Genomic DNA, 27037 nt, shown 5'->3' with positions numbered 1-27037 from the left:
CCTCTGCCTTTGGCTCAGGTCATAATCTCAGGGTCCTGGGATCGAGTCCCACATCGGGCTCTCTGCTTGGCAGGGAGCCTGCTTCCTCCTCTCTCTGCCTGCCTCTCTGCTCACTTGTGATTTCTCTTTGTCAAATAAATAAATAAAATCTTAAAAAAATAATAAAAATCACTACTAACAACAAATTTTTATGTTAGCAAATTTTCATCAGGTCCCTATCAGTATAACTTGGGTTGAAGACACCTATGTCCCAGGAGCCCCTGACTCCTACAGAATAAAGCTTGGGATAAGTGAGAGCATCTTGAACTCAAAATTGGAAGAAACCCAGAAACAGGGAGAGAATGAGTGCATCTGTGAGCACTGGTCCAGAACAGGCAGGTTGAGGGGCTGGACTGTCAACGGAGCGCAATCTCAATTACAGAGTAATCTAACGTATACCCAGGTACATTATTGCAGCTCAATAAACAGCTCTTCAGAATTAAGTAATTCCAATTTGCTTTCATTTTGATCTGTGTCGCCCCGAGAATTTGATATTACCCACACTCAAATTACAAGGCATCTTCGAAAGCACTGATGCTCATCGTCCTGGGAAAGCACACGAACCACAAGCCAGCCAGCCATAAACACACCAACTAAGACAGAGACGTTGCTTGGTGTGGTGACAGCACCTGCTATGGATACCATCAGAGGGGACTCCATCCAGCTCCTGGCACCCCTGGGCACTGAGGGGCCCTGCGACCACCCAGCCCCAGTTTCTGAAGGGATGATGCCACGTGGTTAGACGGCTGAGCCCAAGAAGAACCAGCTAATGTCTCCTTGGCTCCCAGATTCCTGACTCATCAGTGGTGGATTCCGGGGGGGACCCAGGGAGTCTGACCTAGCATGGACCCCATGACCCAAACTTCCCAAGCCCACATGTTGACGCCCACTTTTATATCTCCTCCCTCCCTTTCCCTATGCTTGGCACAGGACTGTATGGGGAGAGACCACCAGTGGCCCCCTGCAGAGGAGGCCCACCCATCCAGCCCCTCACCATCTCTTACCTCCTTACCTGGGAAATCCCACCAACCTCAACAAGTTATTTTTTTTAACAAATGCTTCTAGGGCAATGGCCCAAGCCCCTCTCTAAGAACGTCTACACACACTGTCTCCTTGAATCCTCAGGACACACTCCACTCTGAGGTAGAGAATCCTACATTCCCATTCCCCGATGAGCCAGCTGACGCTGGAAGAGGGTGAGGTTCAAAGGCACAGAGCTGGAACCAGATGGGGTCAGGATTTAAATGGACGGATTGGGGCTCTAGAGTTCTTTCCAGTCTCTGAATTGGAATGAAGGGAAGAAAATCTGGGGAAGAAAAACCTGCCAAGGGGTGGTTTTCCTTCCATGACACACCCAGGTCACCTGCCTGCCCCCACCCCGCCCCAGGGCATTTGTGTGGTGTGAACCAGGAACAAGGAACTCAGTTTGGGCAGCCGCACCATTCCCTGGGAGAAGACTTAGCCCTTGAGAATATTTTTGTTTTGTTTTCTCGAGGCTTCTCCATTCCCTGAAAGAAGGAAGATTTATGTTTATTCTTTGTTGTTGTTTTTTTTTTCCTTTCCTTCCCGCCCGCCCCGCCCCACCCACCAAATGTAAATATTTCAGTACTAAAGTATGTAACCATCCTGCTAAGTCATGGTATCATTCTTCATAAGACACTTGCCCCCAAATGCTCTGGTTTGCTGCCTTCCTATGGGTTCCTGGCAGACATCCAGGATGATCAGCTTCCTCTGATCAGGCTCCTGCGAATTCCTGCTGCTCTGGGTGTCCCCGGCCTTTCATTATCTTACTTGGCTTGGTTACCACTAGCTATATAAGGGTGTGTGTGTGTGTGTGTGTGTGTGTGTGTGTGTGTGTGTGTGTGTGTAAAAAGGGTAAGTTCATTTCTCTGAGAGCATGGAAAGTAGGAAACCCTCCATTCCAGAAAGATGGGGACCAACAACAGGAGAAGCAGGAGTTAAAAGGGCAAATCAGCCACAGGTCCAGAGATATGTCATGAGCTCTGCGTGCAGTCTGGACCCTTTCAACACTGTTTATGACATCATGTTAGCAGGTGCCAACAAGGCCCCACCCTCAGGCCCTCCAGCTACGGCCGAAATAGCAGAAGCAAGCCCCCGGCCGGACCCCAGCTCTGACTCTAAGGATGGTTTCTCAGCCTGGCTGTGGTTTGCACTCCCCGCTGTGACATGAATTAAAATACACTCCAAGGGCAGCGCCACAACTAGAGGTCTACACGAGACCACAGATGGGAAGGGACTTCTGCATTTGAGGGGCCCAGCTCCTAGCTTGCCACCTACTGAATACAAAAAGGGGGCAAAAATCGTCACCAAAAAAAAGTGCTATCGCATAAAGGATTTCATTGAGGTGTAATACACAGAAACCAGGTCACAGGGAGCACAGACCAGGAAGGAGACCTCCGAAGGTGGCCAGCCAGCGCATCACCCAGCACGGACCGGCGAGGGCTGCAGGAGAAGGCCCTGGGCACAGCTGTGGCTCTGGGATTATAGTACCACACGTGGCCAGTGCACTGCTCACCCCCAGCCCGAACCCCAGCCCGGGGGGCACAGTCCACAAAGGATAAACCACTGTCTCAACAAACCCCGGCCACCCTCCAAACAAAGGGCAAGATGTTTCCCAATGGAAATGACATCCTCTACCCCAAAGGCCTCCAGATCTGGCGTCCCACACCCCCTCCTTGTCCTCAATGAGGGATATAAAGGGAGAATAAACCCGGCACCTTCTGGTTCCATCGGTGTGTGTGGAAAGATCAAAACGCTCCAGCAGCGGCCATGGTCACTCAACCCGTTATGTCCTTACCAGCCCCGTGCCGGGCACCTGCAAGGTGTGGGCGAGCCCACGGAGGGCGTGAGTGGACATAGGCCATCCTCCGGCGGGCTCCCACTCCAGCGTGAAAGGCTGCCACGGAAGAGGTCTGAAGAACTTCCAGAGGGGCAGCTCTGGAAGTGACAGAGCCACTGAGTGCCGAGAGGCCTGCAAAAGGCCGCCATGTCATGAAAATCCATCTCACAGCCCCCAAAAAGCATATATATGAGGTTAATGTGACTGAAATGATGGTTTCTTGTATATATTAATGGCACTCAATATAAATGATTTTAAGATTTTTTTTTCCCCTGTTGGCTGTTTTGTTCATGACTGCCTCATTTGTTGATCTTCAGCTTAAGTGTTCATGGCATTATGGAGACGGAATGAGTTCCTGCTGAGGCCAATAATTCATTCCCTCATCCATCATTCAACACGTATTTTAAGGCTGAGCCTTGTGAAATGACCAAGGGCACAGGTCCAAACAGCCGAACGCCGGTGGGTTCGTATTTGGGGGTGCTCCAGCCTCGTGCCCTGCACCTGACTAAGCTTTGGGAAGTTGTGAACCATGAACCAAACAACAACCACGAAATGTTCCTATTCTCGCCACACTCGGGTTCTAAAGGACAAGATGGAAAATTACCAAGAACATGAAAAAAGGAAAAATATAATTCTGAGGCATGATAAGTGCTATGTAGAACAAGGGACAAGGTGACCTGCTAGAAGGCTCCCAGCTGGTATGGGGGCTGAGGACATCCTCTCGGAGGAGAATGGCATGACGACACTCAAGCGGAGACCTGACTGATGACATGTGACCATCCACCTTGAGTCAGGACAGCCGAGGAGGGAGAGTCTCCGATCACAGCTCCCAGCCTAACTTCAGACAGGGCTACCAACTAGAGGTCAAGGGACCGGCAACTAGGGGTCAAGGCCCTCACACCAACTGGTCTTTGACCAAGGAAACAAACTCAGGAGACTTCCGGGTGGGAGGAGGGGGTCAGAAGGGGGTCGATCCATGTTTTCACCTTTAAACACACTGGCTAACATTCCACAGCTAACATGAGATGAATAGCTTCATTATTTCATTCACCAAATTACACTGTATTAAAATTTTAATCGGTGAACATGACGCTGGAACATGAGTACATCTACACACGGCAGTTTTCCAGTGTAAACTGTCAAACCCCCCCCTTTTTTTTTTTTTTGCAAAACCAATATTGCAACACAAAGAAAAATCCATAAAGATGCTCATATTCTTTGGCCTACCAACTCTACCCCTAGGGAATTTATCCAAGGCAATAACCTGGTTCAATAGAAAAAAAAAATGTTCTCTTTGGAAGAACCCCATTGAGGTGTTAATTGATGCACAGAGGAAAGATAAAACAAAAACAGAAACACCTGGAATTACATAAATGACTACAAATGGGGAGGTTTTAAGAAATGGGGTGATTCACTTGATGAAACAATATATAACCATTAAGCATTACAACAAAGATTATATAGACTTTCAGAAATAAACGGGAGCTCCAGCTCCTTGGAAGGAGCAGAGAAGGCAGCAATGTGCATATTTTAATGTAAAGTGTGTCGACAATACCTCAAGGTGAACAAGAACAAGAAAATTGGAAAGAACTGAATCAAGGCCAAGAGGGGTGGGGGGGCATTTATTTCGAAAGTCCTTCCAAAATATTGTTATTAAATCAAGTTTTCAGTTAAAAAAAAAAGAAAATCCCTCAGAAACAATTGTACTCTCCGAACACAGCAGTAGACCACCACCGAAACACAAAGATGTTGGCTCATTCAAATTTTAAACACAAAATAAAGCCAAATCTGGAGACGCCTTCTGTGTTATATACCCCAGAGGCTTGCACAGGTGAGCCCTATAATAAGACTGAACTTGGACTAGACATGCAACATGCATGACTTTACAGAAACCCCGCCCCTTTCTCTGCAGGGTGGGAGCGGGGGACTGGAAATGGCTGGTCTCTGGACTGACCGGGAGGAGGAACAGCAGCAGAGAGGAAGCCTCTGGGTTCCTCTCACCCTCTGAGGATGGGGCCGAGGCAGGTGGCAAAACCAGCCCCATGAGAGGGGCCCACTCACCTTTCACGATGAGCTCCGCGTAGTTGGACACGCCGGAGCCGCCGTCGGAACGGATCACACAGCGGTATTTGCTCACACTCCGCTGGGCAGTGTCGGCCACGCTGACCGTGGCTGAAAAGCGTCGGTGGTTGACCACGCGGGTGACCATGAGGGCCGTGTCCCTGCCGTTCCACTGCTGCAGGACAGAGGGAGGGAGGGGGAGGAGAAATCACATCATCCTATGGCCCCCAGGGGCCGGGAGCTTCCCCCAGCTCGGAAGCTCCACCTGTCCCCATGTCCCCAGGGCCATGGCTTTCCATAAGAAGGACTGTCCAGGGCTGGCTTCTGCAAGTGATCGGACTAAAGTATAAATTTGCTCGTGAGCTGATCGGGAGGGGAGCGCCTGATGGCAAGGAGAGAAGGCACAGGCTTCCTCCCAATACCTTGGTTCCTTGCTTGGCTTGAGCTTGAGTCTGGCATTTGGCTCTGAGCCTTCCTCTCATCTTCCTTTATCTCTTAAGCAGAACCCACAAGGTTCCCCCAAAGACAGACTCAGATAGGCTACTGAAAATATAACCCATGAAATGACAATAAACAGCCCAGCCCCTAGCTCCACAGCTAGGGCCGTGATACCCCACCCACAGGCCAAGTCCACTCCACAGGGACCCATCTGTCCCCAGGACCTCTCCTCCTTGGCATTTGCTTTTTCCTTGGCCTGGAACCTCCTCCTGTCTGCCTGGGGACCATCCTTCACCCTTAAGAACTTACGCTCAGCACATTGCCATCTCCAGTAAGTTGGCCTATCACAGCACCTTCTAGAAGCTCTTCACTCTCTAGTGGTTTTGTTGTTGCCATTTGGGGGGGTTTTTGGCCTACACGTTTCCCCCTGTACACTAGACTCAGAGCTCCCCGAGAACATCCTTTAGCCGCTTTGTATCTTTGGCACTGTGCCCAGCTTCCAGACTTGGAAAACATTTGTGGAATCAAGGTGAATGCACAAGTGTTTCCGTCTGTGCTGTGCTGACTCTCAGGTGTGATATTCTGAGTTTGAATGAGCCCCTCCCATAGCCGCGGTGAGTTGCCACGACCGGAAGGCAGTGCCAGAGGATGCAGCATGAGGGACTCTTTCTTAAGCACCTCCTAAGCACCAGACCCTGAATCTCCTTTTTAATCTTCCCAGCCTTGTTTGAGGTGTTACTGCTCTTCTTAGCAGAATCCACATGTCAGCGTGGCTCAGTAAATATGCAGACCAAGGAAGCCCCTTATCCAGCCTTTCCGACTCTGGGTCAACCACCTTCTCACGGAGACCCTATCCTCCCTGCCTTTATGTCGTTTCCAGAAGTAAAACTGAGCCGCTTCCATCATCTGCTTGGATTTTGGGAAACCATAGGATTTAGCAGCTTCCCCACACCTGGAAGCTTCCATGATGCGATCTTCATCCCTTCCTGTCCACGGCAAACACCTCCAGACACACACGGACCTGCTTCCACCCATCCACGCGCCCGTCAGTGACGGGTCGGGACTGGGACACGAGAAGGGGCACCGCTACTGTGCCCAGTTGCCCCCAAGCAAATGAGATGGAACAGCAGAAGAGGGAGGGGAGCAGACACCCAAGGAGCACGCAGAAGCCAAGGCCTCTGTGTGACTTGCTCCGGACGGGACGCGGAGATCAGAGGGCATGGATTTCTTCTTCTTACTTTCTGGCATTCTCTAGACTTTCAAACACTGCTTTTCTACTTGAAAAGAATAACGGAAATAAAGGAAAGGCCTATTTGATTTGAATGCAGGCCATCGGGGGTCAGCCCTTGGCCCAAAGACACCACGTGTTGCTCTAATGTGGGGTATCGACTCCCCAAGCCTCACCTCCTCTAGCACACTCATTCCCACATGTGGAAGAGAGTGGCTAATGGGTGTGGCCAAGATCTACCTACGTGTCACCAATGTCTTAGCCGAGGACCAAAAAAGAAAAAAAAAAAAAAAAAAGGCAAAGAGGGGACAGAGGAAGGACTGCCGCGTAGAGGGAAATAAGCAAAAATGCCAACGTCCCGGCCAGACAGATTCATGACCCAGACAGCCCATGACACATTTTCCTCAGACCTCCAGCGCTTTGAACAACCAAGAAATGTGGGAGACAAGAAAGACACCGAGCACGGTACCCGCACATGAACTGTAAAGAGCGCCCTGTAAGAGGTGAGTGGATACGGACAAAGACAAAGGAAGAAAATAAACCCCAGAAGAATTATGGGAAACCAACAAGGGCACCACTTGCAGGATGCCGAATGGCACCAGAAGTGAATCGCAGAATCAACACGGCAGCAGAGCACCGGCCAGGGCCAACAGGCTTGAGAAAATAACCCAGATCGCCAGGAAGGCACTGACAAAAGGGCAGGAGGGAGTCAAACCAAGGAAGAAAACAGAGATCAGACGACGTACCGGATGAGTACTTGGTTCGCCGGATGATGGGAACTCGGGGAATCCTGACCCAAGTTAAATGAGCTCACTCGCCTGGATGAAAACAAAACCTAACTCCTCGGACTGCCATGGCCTACCGTTCACGTGACAAAATTTATGAGAACCATGACCATCGAGGTATGTGTTTTATCTCACAAAAATACTGGACATTAGGAAGAAGAAGTACTTAAAAATTTAGGCAGGAAAAAAAAAAAAAACGTGCTGATAAAAAAATAAAGCAATCTGGCATAAAACGCCTCATCTGTAACTGCTTCCAGAGCCCAGACCACCTCTCTCGGATGTGGCTGGGCCCCCAGTGGTCATGGTGGAGCTCGCAGGAGACTGCATACTTGAGAGAGGTCAGGGCGGGAGCCAGGGCAAGACAGGGCAGGAAATGATAATAAACAAATGCACACAAAGGACCATGGCCTTGGGCCATGGTTTCTTCTCTCTCGGCTTTGGTTTCCTTACGCCTCTAATGGATGTGCCCACTTTGTGATGTTCTCCTGATGCATTAATGGGAAGGAGTAACAGACCGTTTAGCCCATGATGGCGCATTCTGGTGTGAGCTGAGCTCTCCAAATTAACCATGAAACTAACCATGAAAAGTGGGGTAGGGATGACAGCCCCCCACAACGTCCATGGGCTAGTCTCTGCAACCTGGGAATACGTCACCTTCCATGGCAAAAGGGACTTTGAAGATGTTGATTAAGCTCGGGATCTGGCGATTTGAGGATGATCTTGGATGACACAGGGTGGGCCCTATGTAATCACGACGGGCCTCGCATGAGAGCGATGGGGGAGGGGCAGAGCCAGAGATGGGACATGTGGTGACAGAAGCAGAGGTCAGAGTGACATGACAGATGGCTTGAAGATGGAAGAAGAAGCAAGAACCAAAGAATGCAGACAGCTTCCAGAAGCTGGGAAAGTTAAGAGCAAATTCTCTGCTAGAGCCTCGAGAAGAACCAACACCTCGATCTAACCCTGGAAGACTCATTTCTGACCTCTGATCCCCACACCGCAAGGTAATAAATTTGTGTTGTTTTAGCCACTAAGTCTAATTTGTTACATCAGCCATAAGAAACTAACAAAGAGCAAAGAACCAGTTAAGTACAAAACCTTCATTTTTCACACTTAGTTTCAATCTTATTGGGCAGCTGGGTGGTTCAGTCGGTTAAGCATCTGCCTTCGGCTCAGGTCATGATCCCAGGATTCTGCGATCCAGTCCTGCATCGCGTTCCCTGCTGAGCCGGGGAGCCTGCTTCTCCCTCTCCATCTCCCTCTCTCCCTCTCTATTAAATAAATAAATTCTTTAAAATAAATTTATTTTGATGTGACCTCCAGTATTATTTGCTTTTCTTCATAATGATGTCACATTCCAGAACAACCAGAGAGGACTAATGCATCTCCCTGAACCATTCACATTTTTCTCTTTAGTCCCTGAACCACCAGGCTTTCTCCCATCGAAGGATAGGAAATTGCAGGTTGTCTTATAAAATCTCTGGAAAATAGGCCTTTTGATAATCACACTTGTCATATTGGGAGCAGGCAACAGCAGGACAGGAACGGGCAGGAGAGACGAGAGCCAATGGCACCGCAATGGACCCCCGGCAAGGAGAAATGAAGGTTAAGTTAGAGAGAGGAGCCCAGACAGCAGGGGAAGTAGGTGCTGAAGGTCAAGACAAATGAGCAGCCACCGAGGACCTGAGATCAGGGGAGATCCTAGGAGACCAGGCACAGTGACGGGCTCAGCTACCAGACCACCGTGGTAATGTGGAGAAGGGATTTAAGCAGAGGGACTGTGTAAGCAGCACAGGTTCCAACCATGGTCTCAGACCCATACACAGGCAGGAAGGAAAGCGCAAGGGGAGAAAACAAAGGGAGCTTTCATCAAGCAGGAACAGAGTCACGAAATTCAGGCTCACAGGCAACTGAGCAGGTTTGAGTGGGCACAGGGAGGGTGGAGCGCGCAGGGTGCCGGGAGCCGGAAATGGACCACAGCCCAGAGACACGGTGGAAAAGTAAATCCTCGCAAGCAAGATGCCAGGTGCCACGTACGTACATGGGGATACAAACGCTGGGACGCGGGGAAAGAGGAGAAGGACAGCAAAGAGAAGTCAAAATCTTGGGGAAAGCCAGGCAGAAGCATGACATGGATAATGCGTATGGAAGCCTGCAGAAGAATCTATCAGGCTCCCGAGACACCAGCCCTGCGCGCTGGAAATATTCTTTTGGTGCCTGTAGAATTCTTTCACGTGTAAGTATATCCTTCCTCTGAAATTTCGGGCATAGTTCCTTTCTTCTTTCAGACCTACATCTGTTCTGCTAAAATGGAGTCATCTTCTCGTCCCTCTGTGTCCGGGGCAAACTGGAGAAATTTCCCAGGGGGCACCGAGAGAGCCGGGCTCCCCAGAAGCAGAGCCTGGGACATGGGAACCTACCAAGTGCCCTCAGGAAAAAGGGATTGAAGGACAGTGAGGAAAGGAGCCACTGAGGAGTGATGTGGTCGAAACAGTCCAACTTCGGCCTGACTCCCCGGGACCTGGGAAGCCTGAAGTGTACCAGAGCTGATCCCAGCTTGAGGCCAGGAGCCAGCGCCGGTACCCCGTATCAGCCAGTCACTGGCCATGGCCTGGCTGCCCAGTGGGGAAAGAAGGAAACCATTCCAATTTGCCCCAAAGCAGTTCACCGGGGAAGAGGAGCTGGGAGCCATTAGCAGCCAACCGCACAGTGCCTTAGGGCTGGGGGCACTGGCTCAGAAAGGACACTGTCCAGGACACTGGTAGCATCCGTTCTACACAGCACTTTCCTGTCCCTGCCTCCTCCTCCTCCAGGACCTTGTACGTGGGATCTCCTGAAGTCCCATGAGCCACTGCTTTGAGATACGCTGGTAAGTTGCTCCTGAACCTGTTCTAAAAGGGGGCAGGAGGGGACAGGGAAGGCGGCCAGACTGGGAACGGCCTCCACAGAACACTCGCTACATGGAAAGCTCGAGCACCCTGCAGTGACACACGGCTTCCCCCCAGAATCCATCTATCTCCCATGAGTAAAGAGCTGCATACCTAAGTGAGTTTGATAAATATTTCGTTCACCCTAACAGGATTTGTCTGAGCATTTATTAAGTAAAAGTCACATTAACATTTTTGAGTACGAAGCCCTTGCCAGGCACCGTGTTAACTGGCTTACATGACAGAATGCACTTAATCCGTTAAAAATCTCTATGAAAGTGTTTCTCGGGGGTGGGGGTGGGGGAGTTCCTGGACCATCGGCATCACCTGGAAAGCTGCTGGAAATGCACATTTTAGAGAGCATTCCAGGGCCGGTATCCATTTGTAGACACTATTTATTGGGGTTGGCAATCTGAGTTTTCCCCTTCCTTGTTCTATTATTAACAGCACTGGAAATGTCCTCATTATTCAATGAAACACAAAATGAGAGACTAGAGAGTGTGGAAGGTGTAATTTCTGCCCAGAGGAATTTACAGGCTGGGTTAAAATTCCAACAAAATGGCAAAAAGGGTCAAGTATAAAGTTGAGTGTGGAAGCGCTATGCATCCTGAAGGAAAACAGGATCAGCGCAGAGAGCTGTGCTCTTAGAATGTTCCAGAATACTAGCTCTCAAAGCATGGTCTGCACACCCACTGCAGAAGCATTCCCTGGGGAGCCTGTTGGAAATGCAAATTCTGTGGTCCCCATCCCAAACCTAATCATTCAGGATCTCCAGGGATGGAGCCAGTCTGGTTTTAACAAACCCTCCAGGTGCTTCTCAACGCCCCACAAAGCATGAGAGAAGCCCTATTCATTACTCCTATTTTGCAAATGAGGAAACTGAGGCAGAACTAGGTCAAGCAACACGCCTTATGACTGGTGCATACAAATCCTCTGCCAATCTCCTTAAAAAGACAGATTCTGACTCAGTGAGTCAGAACCAACCACACAGGCAGAAGGAAGTCCTTATATGACTTTGCCGAGTGACTGAATTAGCACGTGGACCCAGGGGATCTGATTGCAGAGACTGAGGCCTTATCACCTCATTGTCCAAGTGCCATCCCTGTAGGACCGTGTGCAGTTATAGCAGGGCTCTGTGAGGGGTGGGTAGAGCGTGCAGTGTTCCAGAAACTTACTTTGTTTATTCAAAGAACATCAACTGCCATCTTGCGGGAAACGAGTGCTCCCAAGAAAATAGTCTGGGAGACTCTGTGAAAGAGCTTTCTGGAAACCTCAGTGGTCTCTAAGTCAGAAATACCTACATGAAGACGCATTGCCCAAGCATGTTCCCCTATTCTTGCCTACCAGGCTCTCTGAGTACATCATTAAGCAACAGCATACCCGACAGGCTGTCGGGCTCAGGTGAGGTTTTCATAATCCAACTTCATGAGTCTAAAGCAGTGGTTCTCAAAAGTCAGCAGGCTCTGGAATTACCTGGAAGGCGATTCTGTCCATCAGGAGCAAGCCTAGATAACCTGCATTTCTAACAACTTCCCGAGTGACGCTGAGGCTGCTTGCTTTGTCCTAAGTTTCTATGACATGAAGGTTACTGCCATCCTAAGTCCCTCAGTGGAAAGGAAGGAGTCAAACCATCCCGCGGAATACATGAATGGGAACCCTTAAATCCAGGCCATTTCCCCTGGTTGAGCAACTGCACCGAAGATGGCCAGCCACTGGTGCGCCGTTCAGAGCCAGCTCAGGCTCTCCTGGCAAACCAGAGTCCACACTCGCCAGCTCACAGAACACACTGGAGGAAGGTTATCTGCTTTCTTTGCCCAGATGCTTTGTCTGCCCACCAAGCTCTTAGCCATGAGGATGCTTCTGCCCAGAAGGTGAACCTTTGTCCAATTCAGCCATGCAGGGGAGAGGGGCAGGAGTGGGGAGGGGGGCGGGGATCAACCCACATTCTCAACTGAACGAAGGCCCTGTGAAACCCAAGCGGTGGTCCTACTTCGTCCCATTTTATACTCCTGCCTCTCCCATCACCGCAACAGCTTCCTTTGAAATCTCTTGTTTTTCTTTCTCCTCTTTCATCTGTTTGACTCTCTTTTAAAAAAAAAAAAACAACTCAAATTCCACCATTCCTTAGCCGCTTTTTTTTTTTTTAACATCATTTGAGAGTCACTCTTTGCAAGAGGAGGGGCTGCAAAGACCCACTTTAATATTTCAGACCCTAGCACACGTGCATCCTCCCAGTCCCAGCAAGACCGACCTGTCTTCAGGAACTACCTCGAGAGGAAGCCAGAGAAGCCGCTGACACCACGGAGAGTCTGCTGTTTTCACGCTACTCTGTTCTAGCTACGGAGGCATCTCTAATGGCCCCGCCGTTCCGCAATGCCCCCTCCCCTCTGCTCCCTAGGTCATGGCATTATTCCCTGCACAAAGAGATAAGACATAGCCTGCAAAACGGCTGCCATTATTTCAAAGAGGGCACGCGGGCTTGTAATTGATTTATGATTGGTCAAAGTGGAAACGGTGCTGTTTTTCACGAGAGGGAAGGAGTGTGCAGCAGACAGGATGCCGGTTTCACAGGAGATGCTCCGACACAGAATCCTGGGAGCCTTCTTTCCTGGCTAGGAAATATTTAGGTGGAACTCTCACAGTTCATTTGTAAATGAATATGCTTTTCACTTCAAGGCATATTGCTTCATGGAAACTCAAACCTGCCTCACTGATTCCCTTAAGAGTGTATTTGTACCTCTCTGGCTGTCTCTAAAGGGTAGCTTTTGATAATTTTTTATTAAAAGTTAAAAGAAATACAAGTGGACATAAATCATTTTTGATTAGTTGGGCTGAAGTCCTCCCAGGGGCCCCCTGCGTGTGTGGCTGACTGCTCATTTGGGGTGGATCTCGGGGTTCAGAGCTTCTGCGGAGTCAGGAGCATCCTGGATTAAGCCCCATAGGGAGTGGGAAGCCCTGAGCAAAGAGGGTGTGCAGGTGGTGCACGACTAGTTTACGTGCCTCCTCCCCCCATCTCCGTGTGGCACTATCTCCCTTTGGCTAGTTCTGGGTCCCCGTAAGAACTCTAATCAAAGGCCACTTTCTCCAAGGGCACATCTCAGATAGATACTCGGGAGAGAATTTCCAGACAGACCCTCCTCTTCCCCTGGTAGCCTGGTCACGTTTGTGCTGAAATACTGAATTCCGTGTTAGCTGCTTACTGTCTGTCTCTGCTGTCTGAAGGTAACCCCCGCGAGGACACGAAGCAGGCGCGCCTTGCTCACCCCACTTCCCCCAGCTCCCAGGTGCTGAGCCTGGGAGGGGCAGTGATCAAATCCTGGCATCCATCAGCTGAGGGAGGGGCTGATGGAAGACCCCCCAGGAAAGGGCATTAGGAAGTGAAGGAGGAAAGGGTAACTGTGAGAAGGGAAATTTCCAGGAGTGAGGTGGCTACAGTCCTCAGAGACGTGCTGCACGGGAGGAGGGGTTCCTGCATTAGGTACAGAGGAACTGGGGAGAATGCAACCCTTTCTGTAGATCCAAAGCCCAGCTAGATCTGCATCCCCTGGGTTGCCCTAAAGAAGCTGTTTTTTGATCTAAGGTACCTACAGATGAAAAGTAGGAAAGACAAAGCATGTGGTGACAGTGCCCTGACTGCAAATACACTAGAAACCACTGGCATTAGACTTGGCCAGGGGCAGGGGAAGGCGAGAAGGAATGGGACTCCGGCCTGTGGGGCTCACTGACCCCCTCCCAAACTTAGTCTCTTACAAATAGGGTTAAAAATAGCAAGTCCCAGAAAGCCCGGCTGTGAGAATTAAGTCCATTCTATCTGTAACCAAGCCATCAATGTCAGCTGCTATGTTCTCGACCACGCACCACTACTGTTTAGCTGTGGTGCTGCCACAGGGTTCAAAAGCAGCCGCACACGGGAGGGACCCCTGGTACAGACGTAGGCAGGAGGTGGAGGAGCTGGGTCCAGCACGTACACAGCCCCGAGCCAGCAGCAGCAGGGGACCAGGCTGGCCGGAAACATCGGGGGCAGAAAGGACTGACATGTCTGCTTATCTCGTCTGCCCTGGTGTGACTGCTGTCGAGCTGATGCACTCACAGGGCAAGAACCTCTTCCTGCCCGATTAGGGTTTGCTCCCGGTCCAATGCTTGCCATTTGTCTAAACACATATGCTGCCCCTCCTGAGATCTATGCCAAGCACTCAAACTCACGACCTCCTTTCTGTGATGTGTCACATGTTATTTGTTGTTACAAACCCGTGGGGAAGCAGATCCTTTATAGGATCGCCTGGGACTGACGCAGCCTGCTTGGAGCCCAATGGACCACAGTCTTCCGTAAAGACTGGGAGCCACACACGCAGTATTTCTAACCCCACCCCCCTTGGATGGACGGCATCTGCTGGTAAGGAGAGTGTGCGGGAAGGCGGAGGGGGGCTGCTGCTGCTTCACATTCTGCTGGGCCTCGTGTTTTTGTTTTGTTTTTCTGTTCCTATTAGTCACCTATATTCATTCAACGTATTTGGAGGAGACAGAAAAGGTGAAAATACAAAGCAAACATAATCTACCATCACAGTCAATTACTACGTGTCCTGGTATGCGTCTTACAGTGCTGATGCAGAATACTATTTATAGAAGTATGGGTATATTCATGCACGTAAATATGCATTGACGTTTATTTTTTGACAAAAAAAAAAATATACCGAACACATTGTTTTATAACCCGCTCTTTGCGCTTAAACACCTCTTGTGAGGATGGGACTCACTATACTTCTATAACCTGGCATTTAATGACTCCAAGCCAGCATTTCCATCTTCAGTCCCTTCTGGGGGACGTTCAGGATGTTTTCAGGTTTCATCCTTTGGAACATAATCTCCTGGCACACCTCCACCTAGCTGTACCCTGCACACTATCCCTTTTTTTTTTGAAGGGCTGCCCAAACTGTAGGCTGCTTTGCTTACTGGACATTGCACTGAGAATGTGCACCATCTACTTGCTTCAGAAATGCTTAGAAATGGTAAGTTTGGGTTGCTCAAGTCAACGTAGCACGTAAGGAATGAGCAAGTCTTGAGGGAGGCCCTTCTACCAGAGACCATGGCATTATACTCTTCTCAAGGAGAAATCACTCCCAAACAAAATGAACTTGTTTATCATTGTCAGAGGCCTCTATCAGCTTTTTCCCTAAAGGACTAGTATTGTTCTAGTCTTGGGGATACACCCTTTTGCATAGATCCCATCTACTGATTTTAGGTAAAGCATGCATTGTAATTCCACAAAAGCCGACACCAGCAGCTGGGGGTTTCTTGAGGTATAGAAAGATCCCAGGAGAGAGTAAACAGAGGTATGGGCTAGTCTTCCTTTTTAACTTATCAATTTATGATCAGAAAGTACTTAAAGATAAGCAAGCTCTAGAGTCCCACTCTATAGAAAGGAAGGCAACTGTTCTCTCCAACACAGACCATAAGGATTTAGCTCAACTTGAAAGTCCACCAACCGCGCCCAAAACATTGCTGGAGAGAAGGGGCACTGACACACTATTCGCAAAGCAAAGTCACTGGCTTTATTTCCCTGACTTCAAACTGGTGCACAAAAATGTTTCCAGCTTTGATGACCAACAGTGATTCCTTGGTGTCTCTTGGAAGCTACAGAAGGAAATAGCATGGTTGACAGGTAGACTCTTGGTCACAATGTATCTGTTTCGCTTACTTTGGAAAGCTTCAGACTTGAGTCACAGAAGCCCTGATTGGTGGAACAGAACCTGAGCCAGTCTGTACGCTGCTCCTCCAGGTGCTGGAACAGATCCACGGGAGCATCTCATGAGAAATTCGCTCCTGCCTCAGCCTGTGTCAGACCAGGGTGCTGTGGCCTCCTGAGTGGCAGGCAGGTGTCACAACAGGTGCCTCCTATTTTGTACAAAGACATTAACTCACTTCCAATCACACTGCTGAATATAAGCCTGGACTTGGCTAGCCAAGCAGGCATTTGCCGGAGAGCATGGGGTAGATCATCTACCTCCCAATATTTCCTGAAATACAGAGGAGGGAGACAATATTTCTGGTGGTCTCCTTAAAGGAGTACCTACTGGAACTATTCATTCACCAGTTATATTTAAAGTATCCCAGGATGGAAACAATCAGCAGAGAGTTGGGGTCATCATTCCCATCGCATTGCCCAACCCCTCCCCTCCCTCTTCTGTGCTTTTGCACAGAGCACCAATATGGGAAATGAGCCTGTGAAACTCACTTGTGTGCCCTCAAGAGAGAGAACGCCGTTCCTTCCATCAGATGCTGTTTTCTTTATGAGGACTCCTGGGAACAATTTCTGCCTGGCTTCTGTGTGAACAAGTTAGAATTTTCCCAAGCAATTGGTTTGTGTTTATCTTGTGGACACTCTGAACTGTGTATCTGACAAGTTTCCTTCATGCCGGTCACGGCTGTGGGGCCCGTGACCCACCAGGAAGCCCCAGATGTGGAGAAGCGCAGTTTTAACATTATGACCAGCTCTGCAGTGTGTTCCTTTCCTCCTATCTCCCGTTGCCTCACTTTTAATTTATGCTATCTTGTCACGCTTTATGTCCCATTGTAAGCCACCTGAAAAACGTTCTGTGAAATAAGATTTGGTTTGCATTGAAAAGGCGGTAAATAAGTAAGATGCAGAAGAGCTCCACACCGCGTGTTTCTATCTATTTCCTCCAATACTTCTATTACCTTCTAAATCCTTCCCCTGATAAAGCCGAGGCTTGGGACACGCAACTCAGAAATGCAGCCATAATCATGATAAAATAATTGGAAAAGCTAAATAAAGGTGTTGAAAATATTGTGTTTGCTCCTTCTCAGTGTCCTGACCCAACCTAGGCAATGCCACTGAAATGATAAAGCTTCTAGAAAGCCCGATGCACATCAATACGAACTACAACTGAAAGATTAATTAACACTAAACACTTGAGTGTCACATGGAAGTTTACTATGATTCCTGTAGTCTGCAGGCAGCCCAGTGAAGCAAGAGGGTCGGGCACAATTATTTTCATTCTACTGCCCTGCTAAGGAGCAAGGAAGAACAGTCAGCCATGAGAGGTGCTCGTCCACTCAGGCATTTTCCAACTAGAAGAAATGGGTTCAAACGCAAGAAAAGAAGCAGTACGATGAACTTCCATCCAAGTGTGCAGAGATGACTGGGCATAGGCTGGGGTCCAAGATCCAAACTATGTCAGCCAGAAGACATGGTGGAGATCTTTCAGTAACTGAAGGTGGAGGTAACTGCAGTTACCATCTTCCAACCATTATTCAGGCTTTGTTGAAGCTTGAGCTCTGCTCTCCACTAAGACATCCTGCAATGTTGCAAACGTCCCGTGGGCACTTGCCCAACATGGTAGCCGCTAGAAGCCCATGGCTACTGTCCACTTGAAATGCGACTTGCGTGATGGGCATCGAAATTCAGAATTTTATTTAATTAATTTAAATGCAAACAGCCATCGTTGAGTTTAACAGGGTCACAGGATACAAGATCAATATGTCAATAAAAGTACAATATGTCAATTGTACTTCATATACCAGCAGTCAGAGTCAGAAATGGAGATCTTTTTATACCAAGATACCAGATGCCCAAGGATAAGTCTGACCAAAAGAATGTGTCAGACCTATACACTGAAAATTGCACTAAGTGCTGAGTGAAATCACTACAGACCTTAAATAAATGAAGAACTATACCATGTTCAGACCCAGAAAAGTCATTACTGCTGTCAGTTCTCTGCAAAAGTGATTTATAGATTCAATGCAATCAATCCCCATCAAAATCCCAACAGGATTTTCATGTAGAAGCTGACGAAGTGATTCTAAAAGTCAGATGGAAATGCAAAAGACCTAGAATGGCCATAATCGTTGTGGAAATGAAAAACAACCAGAAGACTAACACCACCAGACTTCAAAGCTTATCATAAAGCTTACAGGAACCAAGGCAGCAGGATGGAGGCACCAAGATAGACAAAGAGATCAACGGAACAAATTCAAGGCCCAGCCCCTGTCTCCGTGGACAAAAGCAGCACAGCAGAGAAAGAATGAGGTTTTTTCAGCTAATGATGCTGAAACAACAGAGATATCTAAATGCACGCCAAAAGAAAAAAAAAAAAAAAAAACTTTGATGCATACCTCACACCATATGCAAAATGAACTCAAAATGCATCACAGACCTAAATGTAAAAGCTAAGATTATAAGATTTCTAGAAGGAAACAGAAGGAAAAAAAAAAAAATCATTGTGACCTTCAGTGAGGCAAAGATTTCTTAGAAACGATGCTAGGACAAGATCCAAACAAGAAAAATAGATAAATTTGATTTCATCCAAATTTAAAATTGCTCCTCCAACGCTACAATTAAGAGAATGAAAAAAGAACCCACAGATAACGAGAGAAAATATTTGCAAAGCAGGTACCTGACAAAGGGTTTGTATCCAGAACATACAGAGAACTATCAGCATGCAATAACAGGAAACCAACCAATAAAAAAGGATCAAAAAAAGTGAAACAGACACAGCACCAAAGACGACACACGAATGCCAGCCAAGGAGCCCAAGGAGAGACGTTCAACGTCACTGGTCCTGAGGCAAAGGGAAAGGAGAATCATGAAGAGATACCAGCACACACCTGTTCAAATGGCTCAAACTGAAAAGAATAACCTTACCAAGCGCTGGCAGGGACGTTGGTAAGCGACAACAACTCCTATCCACTGCCGATGGGAATGCAAAATGGTACGACCATACGGGGGAAAAGCTCATAGTTCTTTAAAGCGACAGGTCTACCAGATGACCCAGCCACTCCACTTCCTGGCATCTGTCCCAGAGAAACGAAAGCATTTGCCTATGTGCCCTTCAAGTCCGTGAGTGTTCACAACAACTTGTTTTTTAAATCACCTGTAACTGAACAACCCACATGTCCACCCACAGATAAATGTGTAAAGAAATCATCGTATTTTCATACGATGGGGTATCCCTCGACCAAATTTTTAAATAAAGTACATCTATACACATCATAGAGGAATCTCAGAATAGTTCTGTTGAGTGAAAGGAAGAGTACATGCTGTGTGACTTCACAGAAAATTCTAAGACATGCAAATTAATACACGGTTGACCTTCAACAACATGGGGTTAAAAACAGCAACCCCCAGTCCAGTAAAAAAAAAAAAATCTGTGTATGACTTTCATCTCTCCCTCCAAACTAAACGACTAATAGCCTATGTGGACCAGAAGCTTTACTGGTAACATAGTCAATAAATATATGCTTTATATGTTATATGTATTATATACAGTACTCTTTTTATTTTTTTAAGATTTTATTTATTTATTTGACGGAGACAGCACAAGCAGGCAGAGCGGCAGGGAGAGGGAGAGAGAGAAGCAGGCTCCCCGCCCAGCAAGAAGCCCGATGCGGGACTGGATCTCAGGACCCCGGGACCATGACCTGAGCTGAAGGCAGCCACTCAACCGACTGAGCCACCCAGGCATCCTTATATACAGTATTCTTACAGTGAAGTTAAAGAAAAGAAAATGTAAAGAAAACCATAAGGAAGTGAAAATACATTTACACTACTGTACTGTGTTTATTGGGAAAAGAAATCGATGTGGATGTGAACGCACCCAGTTTAAACCCATGCGAGATCAAGGGTCAACGGTTCGATGACAGAACACAGGTCAGTGGTCACCTGGGGACAGATGGGAGTAGAGAGCAGAAAGAAGGGAATTCGAACGGGAAAGAGGATGCGTCTGAGGGAGATGGATACGTCTGGTGCCTTGACTGTGACCACAGTTTCACAAATACACACACGTGAAAAGGTATTAAAGTACCATTTTAAATACTGTATCTCAGTTAAACCTCAATAAATTTGTGTACAATAAAGAACAAAACCAAAATACGTTCAAGAGCCGCATCTGTCTACTCAGTGAACCACACAGTTTGACCCTCTGCGCTGTGACCCTAGCCCCTGGGATTTCTACATCAGCATGCTCATGCTGCAACAATTTGTGTCTAACTCCGTGTCCCCTCCTTTCCCCCACCTCCACTAAAAGGGATTCTCTCTTCTCCTCTCTTGATTTGAAACTGAGACCAAGGAACAGAACTAAGAGCAGAACACATTTAAACTCAGAACATCTTCCCAACTTTCCTGAGAGATTCTTTCAGCCAAAGACCACATGGCTTTGCTGGTGTAGTGAAATATTCTGGCAAAGAGGCATTTTACCAGACTTTACCAGGATGCTGGGGAGAAGCAAGACCTATCAGACAGGAATCTCATGGACCACTGGGTGGGTAAGGTCCCTCCCGTGAAGATTTCATGATTCCACAAACCTAGAATCTATAGTATTAAATTTTGCCTTTGCCCTGGGTGTCTGGCTTTAAAGGACCAAGTCTGTTAGAAGGCAGCTTGGAAAGGGCACAGTTACGAATTCTATTTCTGGCACTTTTATGTGTGTGGTCTTAGTTTCTCCATCTGTAAAACGGGTATCCTGATGCCTACAAAACAGAATTAGAGTGAAGATCTAACAAGATCATGGATGTAGGTTTTCACCAAGGAGCAGAGGTGCAACAGAACGACTCCCTCTCCTTACCCACACCAAGCCCTTCACCCCAGCACATACTTTCTTCCTTTACCAATGGATGGGCAAGTATGAGCAGCAGGGGCCACTCCCATCCTTACCTGGAGCCAAAGCTTGTCATGCTGAGACCACTTCCCACCAGCGATGCACTGAAACGTGGCATTCTGCCCCACGTTCACCTCGACATTTTGGAGCCGCAGAAAGTGAGGTGCTTTTCCTAGGAGAGAAACCAAATGGCACATGAGGACTGAATTGAGCAGCCTGCACCGCTTCCCCACGGGTGGCAGCTCAGGACGAGCACTGGGCAGGGAGGAATCCACAGCGAGGAAGCCGCCTGGGGCAGCGAAGCTTCAGCTGCTCGCCCGCTGCCTGGGAGCCAGGCTCTGCTCATTCTAAGAGCTTTGTGTGATCGCCGCACTTAAACCCCAGCAATATACATGCAGTGGGTACGATCCCCATTTCACAGATCAGAAAATGAAGGCTCTGAGGACTTCTGTAATTCAGCACAGTCAGAGGGCCAGAAAGTGAGGGAGCTAAGACATGAACCAGGTCTCTCGGAGCCTCAAAAATCCCTCTTTTTAGCGTCTGGGGTAATACTGGCATGTTTAGAAGGAATGCCTAAGTGGCTCAGTCGGTTAAGCATCCTGGGTCCTGGGATCAAGCCCCTTGTCGGGGGCTCTGCGGGGAGCCTGCTTCTCCCTCTGCCTCTGTCTCTGCCCCTGCTCATTCTCTACCTCTCTCAAATAAATAAATAAAATCTTAAAAAAAAAAAAAATCCTGGCATGTTTGGAAGGGAAAATTAAAGGTGGGGCATGGAGAGGATACACCAGAGAGAAGTCCTCCCTCCGGTAAGAGAGCAGAAAGAGGGATGCTGAAACAAAGCACCTCAGAGCCTGAGACCCACATGCCTGGACTCGGCGATGACGCTGATTGAGGAAGATGATAAGAAGGGCAGAGCACAGAAGGGAGACGAGGTGGAGGAGGAAACCAGGAGCTGTCATCCACACGGGACTCGCTGTGCGGGGTCCACACACAGTCCCTCACTGAACCCAACACGGCGGGTGGCCGGATCATCTCTGCCCTCCAGGGAGGGAACTGAGGCACAGACAAGTCAAGCAGCATTTAGCGTCCACACTCTGAACTCTACGGCACAGTATCTCCCAAAGATGGGAGGGACAGGGGACACTGGCTCTGGGGACTTGGCATTAACAGGACAAGGGACTTTCAAATAAATGAAACTCACCGGGTCTGAGCAATCATCCCAGAAAGAAACTGTTATATGTGGGGTAACGGGTTCATCTCTTTCCTTTTTGTGGGGTCAGGGTCTCGCCATGTCAAGCTCACCAAAGAGGTGAGGGTTGCTAAGCCATGTCTAGAAGTAAGAATTTCTTCACTGAGGCACAAAAGTGCCAAGGATCCCCTAGCACATCAACCAAATCAAGGATGAACCAGACAGCCGCTACCCCATGATGAGACCAAATGAACAGTTGTTAAGAGGATCAAGAAGCTTCAACAAGGGCCTCTGGCCATCTTTTCAGAGAGAGTCCAATACCCAGAGAGACACTAATGGCAATAATGTCACTTATCTAAAGCTCTAGCAATGTCAGGCCCTGTGACAAATGTTTTACATGTTTTATCTCATTTAACTTCATAACGTCCCCGTAAAGCAGACAATATGCCTAGTCCCCTTTCAGAGAGGCAGAAGCTGAGGCTCAACGAGTTTCATTTGCCCAAAGCTACATGGCATTAGTAAGAGGCAAACGAAATTCAGTCCAAATTTTAGCCCAAAAGTCAACATTTAAATCGCACATTCGCCAGCTTCCTGAGTAATGGGAAGTCAGTGGTGTCACTTGGTCCCCAGGGTGGAGAGAAAGGGCTTGCAGGCCAGGCTGGGCTGACTCGAGGCTCCTCTCATGGCTCCCAAGTATTTAATCATGAGTCATTCCCTTCCGAGCCATCTGTCCCCATGGCCTTCATACTCCGAATGACGTTTTCTATCAACGTGCGTCATGGCATACAGAGCTCAGCCATTCCCAAACCTCTGGCGTGATTAGGCAGACTTGCTGTGTGAAAGCACACCTTCTGCTCAGGCTCTTAAACCAAGGACGGCAGCTTGAGGACCCCCTCGTGCTACCTTCAGGACCCCACGGCTAAAGTGGTGTCAAGCAGCCGAGGCACAGGGGGAGGGAGACCTCTCCTCGTGGGGCTCTCCGAACTGAAGATTCCGGCATCTGGTCAACCTGACCAACGTCATGCTGCTTTGATTGTCTGAAATCGCTTCCTTTTGGCTTTCCTGTATAATTTTATAAAGTTATTTTTGGAACTATCAATTCAAGTCCATTCAAGGAGGACTAAGAGTCAACACTGTAAGCCCCTTTATACCCCAGGTTTAAAAGGGAGGGAACATCCATCCGGTGCAGGGAGAGAGGACAGTTTTAGCTCCAGGGTTGGGAGGCTTTGTGCTGGGTTTCACAAAGGGACGTCTGTCCTTACCCTTGGGGACACTGGGCAAACAGTTTAACCTCTGGGACTTGTGCAATGAGAAATGGATCTTCTCCGGATCAATGTCCCCTGCTTGCTTCTGATTCCCAGCTTCTCAGCCGCAGACCTTTGTCTGGACTCTCTCATCTCCGGGCTCCCCTCCTCCCTCCCTTCTGGGTCCAGGGGTAGAGAATTTAGAGGCTTAATGGCCCCTGGGGTTAATATGCTGGTGAAACGTGGATGGTTTACAGCAGCGAGGCTGAACCCGTGCAACCCACAGGAGCCATTTTTATAAATGAATAAAGTGGCTCAGTTAGAAAACAAAACAAAAACAAAACCCCATCTCCTTGCTCCAACATTCACATTCCCACTTTTGACAGAGATTTGCATAAAATAGAGATTTCGGGGCATCTGGGTAGCTCAGTGGGTTAAGCATCTGCCTGCGGCTCAGGTCATGACCTCAGGGTCCCGGGATCTAGCCCCGCGTCAGTCTCTCTGCTCAGCAGGAAGCCTGCTTCCCCCTCTCTCTCTGCCTGCCTCTCTGACTACTTGTGATCTCTGTCTGTCAAATAAATAAAATCTTAAAAAAAAAAAAAAGAACAGCAACACTGCATGCACAGTGACAACTGGTATCTGACACCAGCCTCAGCATTGAGGTGGCACTGAGGGGTGGTAGGGCCTGAGGAGAAATGGATAAAGACCCCATGGCCCCTTGAAAGGGGCAGCTGTTACTCAGATCCAGCAGAGAAGGCCACTCCAGAGTACTTTGCTCAGGGCAGCCCATCGTCCAATTTTTCAACCCAAGTAAGAAATCCGATTTTATGTGAAATCTCTCATTCTGAAGTCTTGACTAAATTCCATTACAATGCCATGGAAGCTTAACCAAATACATCTGCAGGCAAGCTCTTCTCACGTGCAGTCTCTGTTAGCTCCTATATAAGTCATCTAGAACAATTCCCACTGGCCGGTCCTGCCTTGTCTGGCTCCATAAATCCAGGGATACCGCCCACCCCTGCAGGCAGCACGCTGGGGATCACATGACTGCTAGCCCTAGCTCAAGGCTCCCAACATGAGAACGTGCCCAGAACACCCTCGTCCTGCCCAGCCCTCGGTCTGTATGCCCTTACTCTTGGGTCGGCTCTTGGAGGCCTGGCCTCATCCCCACCTCAGGACACAAATGCGGAGCCTCCTTGTGTTGGCGACCTGTTCAGGTCACTTCTCTGAGCTCCTGGCCTCTCTGACCCTCTACACACACACACACACACACACACACACACACACACACTCAAGTCCACTTCTGAGCCCTCTGTTCTCTCACCTATGGTTTTCCTCCAGCACCTACAGCTTGGGGAAAGAATTTATCCTGCCAGCTTCCACTTGCCAACCTGAGGCCAAACACAGCTGACCTTGGGGCCCAGCCTGGCCTCTAACTTGTGGTTCTAAACAATCCACCCTCACTCCCCATGGAGACCCAGCACCTCCAAAGTGGGATCCTGCTGATTGGGGCTAACAGCAAACCGGCTGTGCATTTGGGGCAAAATGCCTTGATGCTGGTGACATTTAAACTCCTGCCGATGTCAGTGTTGCGTCTGAAGACACAATATTGTGCCCTTTATTTCACTCTTTAAACCTTCAGCGCTCAGTAGGAAGCCAGGCAGTTGAGGAGAAAGCACAGTACCTACATTAGAAACGTGCTGGAGACACTCAGTGGGCTCGAGGACATGGCCCTGCAAGGTTGTGATGGGGGAAAAAGAAAAAAGGTTTAAAAAATTCTACAAGTCAGCTTGGGAGCTAGAAACTTGGAGACCCAGTGGAAAATCGTGCCGACCTTTCTCGTGTGTGATTGTAGCTGCGGTGTCCCTGCTCACAGCTGACACGGAGAATGACAGCAGAGGGGCGACTATAGCTCAAATACTTTTAGAATCCCACAAAAATGTTAAATGCGCTATAAAATACAGACGAGAGCATTCGGTTTGTAAGAGAAAATAATTTCCTTTGAGTATTATGCCTGTCTGTCGGTCGGTGTTTTGGAAGCTGCAGGGCAATCATGAGAAGTCGTAACTTCAGCCCAAACCGATGGAGGATACAGCTGCAAATCAGGCACTAACTGCCCCACTCCCCACCGGCCCCGCAACTTCTGAAATATTCAGCAGAATCGCTTATTGATACCTGATGTTAATAGGAAAAATGTTTTGGAGGACAGAAGTGGAGAATTACAAAGCCTGGGGAGAATGCATGTTTCTCCATATAGTTAAATTTTTAACACCCATGAGTGAAGTCATAAATGCATTCATATGAAGGCTTTGGAGGGCAAAAGGTACCGTCACTGCAGAGGACAGCACGAAAACCGCTAGTAGCATGCTCGACTCACGTTCCCCGAGCGCCCCAGGATGCACGCACAGTCAGCTCGCTCGAGGGCATCACTCGGGCTCCAGAGACATATACCAGCCCTGCCCGCACCAGCCAGGGGCCCGAGCCAAAAATCCAAGGAAGTGCTGTTTTTGACACCTTTGACTCCGAAAACTCATCCATCAAATAGGAGCAGCTGACTCTACGTCCTAAATCTCTCTCTCATCTGCCTACCTCTCTCCACCTCTGTGCTTTGTTTCTGTACAGCACTGCTGACCATCTGCTATGGTGTACATTGGGTCCCCGCCCCCCAAATATTCATCTATTAAAGCCCTACTGATCAACACTGCAGAGTACAGCTGTATTTGGAGATAGGGCTTTTAGGTGGACCTTAATCCACTCTACCTGGTGTTGGGAGAAGAAGATTGGGACACACAGAGACATTTCAGGAGCACATGTACAGAGACCTATGAGGAGCACAGAGCAAAGCCCATGGGAGGACAGAGCAAGAAGGCAACCACCCGTAAGCAAAGGACAGAGGCCTCAGGAAAAACCAACCATGTCCTCTTCATCCTCGAATTCTACCTATAGAACTGTGGGCAAATAAATTTCTGCTGTTTCAGCCCGCCCAGCCTGCAGTATTTTGTATGGCAGCCTTAGCAAACCAATTTACCCTCTGTTATACAACATACAATTACCTATTTGAGTTCTAGTATCTTCCACCTCAATGGAAACCCATGAGGACAGAGAATGAATGTGTCTTACTCCCATAAGCTCAGAATCGTGCCTGTCCTGGAGTACACGCTCAGTAAACACATGCAGAACGATGAACGGATGTCTCTCCACCAGCCCGGTCCAGGCCACCACCACCTACCTGTTCCATGACTCCATAACTTCCTTCCTGACCGGTCGGTCTCCTGGCTCCTCTGTTCCCCTTCAACTCATTCTCTGCAGAGCAGCCACAGTGGTCTTCTAAACACTCAAACTAGATCAAATCAATCCTAGGCCAAGTCCCTCCAGGGGTGGCTCCCTGCACTTCCATTAAAGTCTAACCTCATCAAGGCACTCAGCCCCTGTGTCCTCCGGCCTCAGCCTCCCTCCCCAATTTTCACTCGGGTCCTTTTGCCTTGTGCTCCCTACGCTCTGGCTACTCACGCGACACTGGTGAATTCTCACAGCAGGGCCTCTGCACCTGCTGTTTCCTCTGCCTGGCCTGTCCCCCTCCCTAGATCTGCGCACAAGGGACTCAGGTGTCAGCTCAGACCACAGGTGCCCAGACCTGTCCCCTGCCCTCTCTGCCT

The 27037-nt window shown here is 48.6% G+C and overlaps 1 protein-coding gene across 13 annotated transcripts in view; it reads right to left on the bottom strand.

Moving 5' to 3' along the window:
- PTPRT (protein tyrosine phosphatase receptor type T) overlaps positions 1-27037 on the bottom strand; it is a 1064037-nt gene that overhangs the window by 677443 nt on the left and 359557 nt on the right. For all 13 annotated transcript variants that reach the window (XM_032350627.1, XM_032350634.1, XM_032350629.1 and 10 more), the window contains exons 5-6: positions 21008-21123; positions 4961-5135 (exon numbers count right to left, since the gene is read on the bottom strand). In XM_032350627.1, the coding sequence (XP_032206518.1) occupies positions 4961-5135; positions 21008-21123 (291 nt within the window). The remainder of the gene's footprint in view (positions 1-4960; positions 5136-21007; positions 21124-27037) is intronic.

This window comes from Mustela erminea, chromosome 7, assembly GCF_009829155.1.
Source record: "Mustela erminea isolate mMusErm1 chromosome 7, mMusErm1.Pri, whole genome shotgun sequence".
In the NCBI taxonomy this organism is placed as follows: Eukaryota; Metazoa; Chordata; class Mammalia; order Carnivora; family Mustelidae; genus Mustela; species Mustela erminea.
This window is presented reverse-complemented; position numbering and strand designations above follow the sequence as displayed.